Source organism: Cokeromyces recurvatus (assembly GCF_025118155.1).
Source record: "Cokeromyces recurvatus strain NRRL 2243 chromosome Unknown BX663scaffold_12, whole genome shotgun sequence".
In the NCBI taxonomy this organism is placed as follows: Eukaryota; Fungi; Mucoromycota; class Mucoromycetes; order Mucorales; family Mucoraceae; genus Cokeromyces; species Cokeromyces recurvatus.
This window is the reverse complement of record NW_026251398.1, coordinates 310,795-321,888: the sequence shown is the minus strand read 5'-3', so window position 1 is coordinate 321,888 and position 11,094 is coordinate 310,795. Positions and strand designations below refer to the sequence as shown.

The 11,094-nt window shown below is 31.7% G+C and overlaps 4 protein-coding genes across 4 annotated transcripts; 2 read left to right on the top strand and 2 right to left on the bottom strand.

Moving 5' to 3' along the window:
- Window positions 1-1,157: 1,157 nt before the first annotated feature.
- BX663DRAFT_55755 (uncharacterized protein) lies at window positions 1,158-2,225 on the bottom strand. The gene has a single exon (XM_051531775.1). The coding sequence runs from the start codon at window positions 1,790-1,792 to the stop codon at window positions 1,601-1,603; it is 192 nt and encodes a 63-aa protein (XP_051382927.1). The 5' UTR covers window positions 1,793-2,225; the 3' UTR covers window positions 1,158-1,600.
- A 149-nt stretch (window positions 2,226-2,374) lies between these two features.
- Window positions 2,375-2,557, bottom strand: BX663DRAFT_434554 (uncharacterized protein; the record flags this gene model as incomplete). The annotated part of the gene is made up of 1 exon (XM_051523069.1): window positions 2,375-2,557. A coding segment is annotated over one exon (183 nt), but the record flags the coding sequence as incomplete, so codon positions are not given.
- A 101-nt stretch (window positions 2,558-2,658) lies between these two features.
- Window positions 2,659-3,890, top strand: BX663DRAFT_531072 (uncharacterized protein; the record flags this gene model as incomplete). Its single annotated transcript, XM_051530354.1, has 6 exons — window positions 2,659-2,676; window positions 2,816-2,922; window positions 3,046-3,179; window positions 3,208-3,423; window positions 3,516-3,622; window positions 3,687-3,890. 6 exons carry the CDS (start codon window positions 2,659-2,661, stop codon window positions 3,888-3,890), a joined length of 786 nt encoding a protein of 261 aa, XP_051382925.1.
- A 4,135-nt stretch (window positions 3,891-8,025) lies between these two features.
- Window positions 8,026-10,567, top strand: BX663DRAFT_508947 (uncharacterized protein). Its single transcript, XM_051527557.1, has 5 exons — window positions 8,026-8,311; window positions 8,372-8,552; window positions 8,685-9,572; window positions 9,625-9,733; window positions 9,792-10,567. The coding sequence occupies exons 1-5, from the start codon at window positions 8,076-8,078 to the stop codon at window positions 10,556-10,558; spliced, it is 2,181 nt and encodes a 726-aa protein (XP_051382924.1). The 5' UTR covers window positions 8,026-8,075; the 3' UTR covers window positions 10,559-10,567.
- The last annotated feature ends 527 nt before the right edge of the window (window positions 10,568-11,094 follow it).

Here is an 11,094-nt window from a genome sequence, read left to right as displayed (position 1 = left end):
ATTTTTTTTAGAGCTTCTTACTCTAAAAGAAGAAAAGAAAGCTAATAGTAATAAGGAAATAAAAAATATTTATTTTGTTAGTTTCCTTAGAAAAGTCAAAATTGCTTATATGTATTATATGTACTTTTTTTTTAAGTTTTGTTAAATAAAAATCCAAATGAGCACTTACTAAAATTGCCCGGTCCAGTTCAAAACTGTATTTAGAGAAGGGAGGGAAAAAACCCCCTTCATGGGCTGAAAAAGGGAAATCAAAAATTTTATTTTCATGCACAATAACCGCGACAGCAAGCCACTGAAAAATCAGTTACTATGTCCCCAGAAATCTCAAGGGAAATGAATGGAAAAGGTATACCAAAAGGAACAAGAGGTTATATATCTTGTTTTTAAACAACAATTATTTAAATTGTATAACAACCTATCAGCAAATGTTGTACTCATAATTAACACAACGTCAAGAAAGATACCTAACAAAAGTAAACAACACAAATAAACTATAATACAACCATATGATTGTGAACCACTGTTATTAGCTTTAATATATTTAAAGTTGATAGTAAAATGCTTAGTGGTTGTATAGTATTTATTTACAAGTATGCTGATAATGTACAAACATATCAAAATTAATTGATCAAAAGAAAGCAGGTAGAATGAGAGACCGAATGAATAGTTAATCCATGGAGAGCAATCAGACTTGCCAAAAGTTAAAACTTGCATTGTTTAAAGTTGATATTGTCAGTTCCCAAGATATTCATTTAACATTAATGCGTATTGTTGCTGGAATCAAATAAACAATTATTAGTACTGTTAAAAGGAAAAAAAAATATACAATTTCATATCTGACCTTCCATCATCGTTTTTGTAATTTTGAAAAATACAAAATGAATAAAAAAGCATTAGCATGTATGAAACAGCTACCGCCAGGCAACAGCAAAACGATAAAATCTACCATCACGCAAGCGGGGGCATTTGTCACAACCAAGGATAGCTGTCTAGTCCAAAACAATATCTTGCAGCACAGTACGGCATATCTTTCAAAAGACCATTTGATATGTCGGAATGTTGCGTCACGTTTCAAAGCCTAGCTGTATCCTTTTTTACCATCTTACCTGACCCATAAAATAAGAAGGTTGAGAACAATTACCGTCAGGCAGCAGCAAAACGATAAAATCTACCACCACACAGACGGGCACCATTGTTGCAACTTTGGATAGCTGCCAAGTGTCTCCATAACCTTCTTCTCCTGCGTACTACCATATAGCTTGTAAAATCCCTCGTTATATGTGGGTAGTTGTCGCGTTTCAAAGCCTAGCAGCAAGTTGCTGTTTTTTTTTATGGGTGTTGGGAAGAAAAAAAAAATAGGAAGTTTTATTATTATTTTTTTTATAAATTAAAATATATAAAGCGACCTATGAGCATATAATATGTTTGTTATATTGGATTGTCTAGGTCAGTTCAGATTATGCGAAAAAAGTATCTAAAAACCCTCTTACAGGACAAGAGGTAAAAAGGTAAAGGAAAGGAATAAGAGAAGATGAGAAAGAAAGGGGAATGTTGCTAACAAGGTTAAAGGGACAACTAGTTGAATAATTTTCTGCCTGGATCAAGAAGTGGAGGGAGGTAGTTTGTCGTGTAGTAGGTAATCCATTTCCTGTAGAATGGTGCACACAACTGGCCAACAATAGAACCAGGTAGAAACATCCTGCGAATTTTGGTACTTATGCTGAGGGAGATGATTTAAAAGAAAGGAAAGGGGATCTGCGATTGATCGTGGCAAGAATAAATGAGTGTGCATATGCAAGCATTCAGTGACGTGTGACCAACTAAAGTGTACATGAGAATAAAATGGGCAGGCTTTAGGTATTCCTCTGGGTAGCCAATCAAGATGCCATCGAATAGTTCGACTACACTCACTGTGTGTTATGGGTAACCAGAGTATCGGATCAATAATCAAATTGAGGCGGCAAGCGGAAAACAAAACTGAACATGTCCTGTCACGTAGTTGCTGAAAACTCTCTTCAAGAAATTCTTGACGATGTTTTCAAAAGGAATGTTGGTTTAACGGAATGGATTTAGCGGTACAGAGTCTCCAGCATGGCGTTTGAATGAGTTTATACCATTGAATGTTGAAGGTGGAGGCTTGAAGCTCAGGAGGTAATTTAGGGAGCAAGGTATCATCCGGTAAATCAATAGCACGGAAAACGAATTGGGCCTACAGAATGGACACCCTAACCTTCATCGATAGTTGGTCTACCATATGAAGCATCACCTTTACTGATGATTGACTAGAGCCACCAAATATCCGTCTTATGCAAGTGTTTTGACAAGATTCCAGTTATTGGATAGTCTTTGCACTGGGTAAACTAATAGTTAAACCCTATTCGAGTTGTGGTCGGACTATCTGCGTATAGAAGCGAGTAGCGAATAAACGATTAAATCCCTTGGGATTAACCCCAATAAATGCCATTTGGTTCATTGTTTGTAGGACTTTATTAGTATTATTTTGTATGAGTTGAGTTGCATCTAAGAATCCTCCTGTCTTGATGGGGATACCTAGATAAGACTATCCATAAGTGTAGGTATACCTTAATAAACAGTATCCGAAAAAAAAATAAAAATAAAATATATTGGCATTTCTATTTTTTTGCAGCCCTGCTAGACATGGAATCATATGCAGTGGTGACAATGTTTCTAGGCGCTCAACAAGTACATTCAATCAACCAAGAAGTGTGTCCATATATTGACCAAGTAATTGATAGAGTAAATATCCATTTTTTTTTTTTTAATTTATGTCCATTTTGGTTTACTCATTTGATAGGACTGTTTGCAAGAATATAAGAAGAATAGCACAGATACACCCGACACTGAAGATGCTACCATTGCATTACGTTTTCTTTTTTTTTTGGAAGAACTCTTTGCAGCATTGTAAGTAGCCTCTTGTTTTAATTTAATATATATGCATATCTGACTTTAGTGAATCCTTTTGTTAAGTTTGAAGTTGTATAAGATTAAAGTGCCTTTGAATTACAGTGAAAAGATTTTCAATAGTTATCTTGTTGAACCAAACTTAAAAGCTATTTGCAATTCAATTAATCATAGCAAGTTTAATTGGGAAAAATTAGTATTCTTTGACAATAAAGAAGAGCTTATATCCATGACCAAGCAGCTAAAAAGAAAAGGGTGTAGATCACCGATTTATTTAAAAGGCAGATGGCGTGGTGCGACTTCAAGAAGCCCATGATATTGAAATTTGCGTAGTAGAAGTCTCTGGTGAATATTTGAATCAAAAAACCAGAAAGATACACTTTGATCACCATAAGGCAAATTATGGCTGTTTTGCAATGCTAAAGACAATTGCTGATCAATATAAGTATGCATCAGTTGATATCTTTGAACAATTAAAAATATATTTCGTTCATGCAGCAGGTAATATACATTCCATTATAGCTATAGTATTATCTAACCATTTTATTACTTGATAGACAACGAAATCAAGCTTTGATTTCTCTCTTACCAAGAGGAGGTATTTCATTTCTGGAGAAAAGGAGTGCTCAAAATTAAGCTAAAGCTTGAAGATAAAGAAATGTATCAACAAGAAGCAATAAATTATTATTGGACTTTTAAGGTATATACATTATATAACAGTTTGAAAACAGAAAGTCCTTACTAATATGTATATTTATTTCTAGTGCAAGTTAGAAGAAACATTGGATACCATTAAGAAGATCCAAAATTCTCATAAAAACAATAGAAAGAAGAGTAGATATAATTCAGGAGAAACACCCAAATTATTATCAGAAATCATCAATTCCAGCATCATCAAATTGACCGAAAATGACCATAAGAAAGGTATGACGGATTTAGGGTCATTTGATTCACCTGAACATGATTAAATATTAATATGTTGATACCTCTATATATACTATAAAAATAAATTTGTTTCTCCTTATTCATTTATAACGAATTCGAAGTACGTCTATTGAAAGCTGAGCCCCCAAAGACTAATAACTTACCATTTTAAAGATTTCTTTCTTCATTCAAACACTTTTGGAAAAAAAGACATTGAATGCTTAATCCATCCTTCACAATCTGTTTTTGTTACTTTCCCAGCCGATTCACATATACTATTTGTGAGACAATCATCTGCCCTCAATGGTGTTCTTCTAACACCAGCTTTTACTTTTGACTAAAATTCCTCAATTGGATTCAAGAAAGGAGAATATGGTGGTAAATATATGCACTTATGTCCTCGTTCTTCGATTAATGCTTTAATTACTTTTGACTAGTGAATAGGTGCATTATCCATCACAATATACTAATCCTTTATATCATTTTTATCTAGTGTATTCATTACGTTGGTTAGGTAGGCCAAAAAGTGCTCAGTTCTTGTTTCAACTTTACCGTTTATTTTTACTTCCTTACCATCTGCCTTTCTTTTTTTTTTTTTTTTTTAAGAAGAAGCTTATTCTGATTTTTTAACTCCAATATTTATGATACCTAACCTGCTTGAGAAATTGCACCTAAAATTGTAAATGTAACCCCTTTTCAATTAGTACGGTGCTTTTTACAGGTGTGCCTTTTAATGAACGGTCATGGTTTCTTTGAGTACGTAAATTGAGACTTGCTTCATCAATGAAAACACAATTCTTGGGAAAATCCATGTCTGCCCCGCTCTTATATTGCTCAATAATTGCCTTTTGTAATGCTATTACAAAAAAAAAAAAAAAAAAAAAAAAAAAAAAAAAAAAAATAGCTAAAAAGACAAATCTATAAAACAATAATGATAATCGGTTGATATTATTTATTCTATAAATTGAATACATGAAGTACTAATGTATTGCTACTGACTGAGGAGTGATGAACATATTCAGATTGTCACTGCTTCTAATAGAGTTTTACTTTACGACTCATATATACTTGTCGTTGCTTTTATAGTGTATGTTTGCAAGTAATAGTACCTAATTATTGTACATCCTCCTTTAATAAATTTCAAAAAAATAAATAAAATAAAGCCCGACATTCCTCCTTTCGCTACGTCATCATTTTATGTATTTATTTATAAAATATTACGTTTCCTTTTTTTTTCTTTTCTTTTTTCTTTTTTTTTATCCTTATTCCTCCTTTGGTGTTTCTCTTTTTATATGAAATAAATAGGCGTCGTCAAGTATAATGATATACATCTCTAACCCAAACCCACCCCTTGAATTGCAGTCCAGGTTGGACGGGTTCGGCCTTAGCTTTTTAGGTGATCTAAATTAGAGCATATTATCTGAATCTTATCAGACAAGGGTAATTCTAGTTTAGAACTTCGGTTAGTTGACAGTGTCTCCCCCCTAAGAAGTTATGAAATGGTGCTGCTTTTTTTTTTTAGAGGTGTCCTTTTTTGCATTTAAAAAAAGAACCCTTTTCATGTATACTCATTATATCTTCAAAAAAACGCGTTTTATTTATTTCAGTTATATTAGTTTACGGTCATAGACTAATATAACACTAAATGAAAAAAACAAAGGGGATCTTAAGGTAATACTATGTTTGCGACCACCGTGACGTGATAGAATAGTATCGAGAGATATTATATCGTGATAAAAGTGCGAATTTATTACAGGTGCAGTTACGCCTACTGTGTATTCGCTTTTCCTTATGGAAGAGTATAGTCTTCTTTTTTTTTTCGTTGGGATCTGGGGGCTTTTTTTTGGGATCTGAGGGCCTTTTCTTTGGGATCTGAGGGCTATATTTCCTTGGGATCTGAGGGTTATATTTCTTTGGGATCTGAGGGCATTATTTCTTTGGGATCTGAGGGCTATATTTCTTTGGGATCTGGGGGCCCTCCACGCTACCAAAACAGGTCTTCGTCCTGTGGGGGATGGATTCATTAATCGACTATTGATTAATGATGAACGAAGATTTTGGTAACCTTTATATAAATAAATATTAATAAAAATTTTAAATTGTTTTTATAATTATAAATATAATTCATTTTAATGATGGTTGTTTGTTGAATTATGTATGCGACAATGAGGTTTTTTTTTTTTTTTTCTTTGAAATGTTACTAAAAAATACTTGTTTTTTTTAAAGATAGTTATCTATCTAATTTATAATAAACTACTTCCAGTTATCAAAGAATTAATAATATTGTACTATATAATGTGTGTTCATCACAAGCATTTGTTGAACCATTTCAAACTATGTAAAACTTAAAGCTATTTCTCTTAGTTTATCTCACAAAATACAGTACTTATAAATTCAACTTTGGTGTATATGTCTATAGTTTAAAGTTTGATCCTAATGAGCCTTAGAATGTTTTTTTTTCCTAACCATAATTTACTGCTAGAAAAGAAATCTGATCATTTTTTAGGCTTGATAAGTTTTTATTTTATATACCTTAAATTGCTTCGACTATATGAAAAGCCAATAATTGAAATTAAACTAAACAAGACTTTATAAATAAATGGATAAACTATTACGTTGATAAAGATGAAGAAGTCTTTGTTCTATATCCTAACCTTACATTATTTTAGTATCCAGCAGCCTTTTTCATGTTTCTGTTGGTGTTATTAACTACTCTATTAGTGCTTTTGAATTATAAGCCCTGAATAATTAAGCTAGGTATTTTGATTTTGTAGTCTGCTAACTAAATGCTCATGAAAGAAATTATTCTCTTGTGAACCGCAAATTACTTAATAGTATATTTACACTAATAAATGTTGAGTAATTTTTGTAGGATACTTCATTCACTCTATAGATGGATAATAAGATTTATATTTCTAGTCAGAATATAATCTGTTCCAACTGTTTGATGACTAATTAGCTTGATATCATCTTGGATTATGATTGCACTATCATAGTATCCTTGATATATCTTAAGGATTTATAGTTTCTTATTGAAGTAAAGACTTTCAAAAACTACTATTCTAATCTCATTATGTCCCTTGTGTTGACAATGCTGATATGATGATATCAGTGCCGTAATAAAGACTAAATTACTTATAAATTTTTGTATAAAAGGAAGCTATGGTACTCAATACGTATAATAAACTTATTGGATAAAACTTAATGATAATATATCTAATATAGTATAAAATTTTCCTATTTTTATTAATATTAATAGACTTATAATGTGAAATAATCATACTCTATTAACAGCTAATATGCTTACCCCCATTTTATATAACTGTAGCTATTACTAGTATATATATATATAAAGCAATAAATTACTTTTGATGATACATTCAATAGTTATCCATAGCAACAATGATACGAAATACGTGAACAAGAAAATATGACTTTATATGAACGGTCCAGTATCAATAGTTATAATATTTAAAGCTATTATGCATAGTTAAATGCTAGGTAGCTTAAGGAAAGTTTATTATTCAAAAATATATCAAAGAGAAATTAAAAGATTGAGGCTTATATGTTCGTGAAATATATTACAAAAAAATCCCTCAAGACAAATTTTATCAACTCTAGAATAATTCCCCTGGCTGGCTCTATTTCCTCTGATATATTCTCTATTATAGCCCCCTTTTCCGTACTTCATATTGATCTAAATTTGGGAAATAAATATGAGTATAGAGCAGAATAAAAGATATTAATAACTTGTTAGTAACTGTTATCAATGAATATAAATTGTTATTATTCTATGGTTACTACAAAAAGGATTTACAAAACATCCATGACCAAAGTATTTTAATTTACAAAGCAGGTGATATGCTTCAATAACGTGATATACATGATTTAAAAAACAAATAGATACTATCGTTCAATAGAATATTGGAAGGCTAAAGAATAGCTAACTATACCATTTTATACAGTGTTTTCAAATTGTCTTAATGATATATAGTCGTAATGAAATGTATGTTATGTAGTGTTTTTGGCTTATCTAACTGTAGATGGAATTTTAATTTGTCTATTATACATATTTGTATATGTGTTAAAAAAAAAAAAAAAAAAAAAAAAAAAAAAAAAAAAAAAAAAAAAAAAAAACTGAATTTGAAAACACTACAATTACCTCATACGAATACATGCATGTATTCTCTCTTTTTTGCTATAGTTTATATATAAATACATTTTAAATCATGGCAGAGACAGGAAGGATTTATTCAGCAGTTTATTCAGGTGTACCTGTATTTGAAACTATTATAAATGGAGTTGCAGTCATGCGTAGACAAACAGATTCCTTTATGAATGCAACACAAATCTTAAAAGTTGCAAATATTGAAAAAGGAAAAAGAACTAAAATTTTAGAGAAAGAAGTTTTAATCGGTGAACATGAAAAAGTACAGGGAGGATATGGAAAATATCAAGGCACTTGGTAAACTAATAGAATTTATTTTACATGTAATTGAATGTTATGGTTTATCGAGAATTATAGGATCCCTTTTAACAAAAGTAGAGAAATAGCAGAAAAATATGGTGTGAAAGAAGTATTAGCGCCCATTATGGATTTTGATATGGATAGCGTTAATTCTCAAACTGGATTAAATACTTTACTTACAAAAGAACAAGCGATTGTTGCTGGAAAGAAATCCGCTCATCAGACATCACAACCAATGGTAACAGTAATATACCTTTTTTTAAAAAAAAAAAAAAAAAAAAAAAAAAAAAAAAAAAAATACATTATGTATATACACATATATACATGATTATTCGCTTATTTTTTATTACTATTTATCTATTTAATGAAGACAACTACGCCAGTATCAGCACAACCAGTACAAGAATCGCCACAGATACATTTACACCTTCATTTACCTACACAACAGCAAATAAAAATACGTAATCCTACTAATCACGACGAACATTCCTCTTCACCTGCACGTAAAAAAACAAAAATAATAAATCAACAATCTGAGGCTTTATCTTCAAGTATTGAATCATCTATGTTATCTCCTTCAACTCAAATACCTTTACCTGCCCCTATCGAAGCCATTAATGAAGCTGCTGCCGATGAGCGTAACCGAAACCTTTTAATGTCCATTTTTTTATCGGATAAACCAGAACAAATTCCTGATCTACTCAGTATTGATTCACACTCAACTACGAACAAATTCAACATTGACATGGTCATTGATGAACAAGGAAATACTGCTCTACATTGGGCTACTGCCTTGGCGCGCGTCAATACAGTCGAATTACTTGTGTCACGAAGTGCTAATATTGCTTGTCGTAATTTTGCAGGTGAAACACCACTTATACGAGGTGTAATGGTGACCAATAACTATGACAACCATTGCTTTCATCGTGTTTTTGATCTCCTCAAAGAGTCGGTCAATATTTTTGATAATAGAAAAAGAAGTGCAATTCATCATGCAGCTCTTACAGCAGGTATTCAAGGTCGTGTGCATGCCGCGATTTATTATATGAAGACATTAGTGGACTATGTTGTATCGTGTTCAGAGAATCCAAAATTAATTTTGGATGCGCAGGATGATATGGGTGATACAGCTTTGATGATTGCAGCACGTTTAGAGTGCCAACCTTTGATAAGTATATTGATGGAAGCAGGTGCAACTAAAAAGGCACAAAATAATATAGGTCTTGGCTTAACAGATTACAATACTACTATGAAAGAAGTAAATAATACAATTGTCAATTAAGCCTATGTATTAATCTTAAACATGTTAGGATTCTCCAATGGAGGAAGCAAGTCATCCTCAACGTATATTTTCTAATACTTCATCGTATTCCAAGCGACCTTATGCACCCAGTCAACGAGGAAAAGAAATTGTAGCAAGTAAGTATGTCTTTCATTTTATAATGGATGACTTAATAATTCGATAAAATACGTTTAGCCGTACAAAAGATTGTAGATGCATTAGATGAAGAATATGGAGAGCAAATATCTGCTAAAGAACAAGAATTACAACGACTCGATGAAGAACTCAATGCTGTAACACGTGAACTTGAAACCACACGTAAAGGGTTAGAAGAACGGCAAGCACAATCACAACAATTATCAGAAGTACAACAAAAGACACGTAATATTGAAGCTGCTCTACAGACAGGATGGGATCAGCTTGAACATATCATGAAACAAGGTAATAAAGCAATGCCTTCACCCGAAGATATTGATCGTATTGATGAAAATGAGGATATCGATACCATTTACTTTGGTGTTCCTCAACTGGTTATTGATGATACAATGGACGAAAAAACAAAAAAAGACCAGCTTGAAGCCTATGTAAATGATCTCCAAGCTAAAGTGAAAGCTTATACAGCTAACGACCTTGCATTACAACAAGAGATTCATAAGATTGAAGCTCAATTTGTAGAGCGAGAGTTACAATGTAAACGATTGATTGCAGCTTGTTGTAATTTACCAATTGATAAAATTGATGAGCTTGTTGAGCCTTTGACACTAGCTATTGAAAGTGATCCACCTGATCTTGATTTAGCACGTGTAATTGGATTTATGGATAAGATACGTAGACAAGGAGGATTTTCTGAACAAGAGCAACAGCAGCAATCGAATAGCAATATTTTTTCAGGAATTATACCTCATTCACCACAACCTGAATCATCATCTACTGCTACAGCCGCTACAGTTCAACATACTTAAAAAAAAAAAAAAAAAAAAAAAAAAAAAAAAAAAAAAGAGGGGGACAATCATTATTTAATGATTTTTTCTATTATTGCTATGTATATAGATGATAAATTATTTTATATATATGAATATACATATTAAGATCACATATATAAAATTTAAAAATCGTATTCAATAAAAACAATGTATATCTGGGCACTCTTGTATTGTTTTTTACCAACTATTAATCAGGAGATGATTTGTTTTCCTTTTTTTTTTCTTTTTTTTTAGTTGGAACTACATAGCAGTCGTAGTAAGTTCTTAAGAGGCATGGATGGTACGATTTATATATGTTGTGCATGCCATTATGACTGTGACATAGAGGCTTTTTTTAATATTCAGTGCTAGAGGAGGAGGTAGTCGACTGTCCAATCATATTTATCCATATCATATTCTCTTCAATAGCTTCTACAAATATTTTCCCTTTGGTATCAAAAATCTCTAACTAGGATTAGATTAATATTTGCCTTCAGCTATTTATCATGATATACATGTATATACAGTAGCTCACA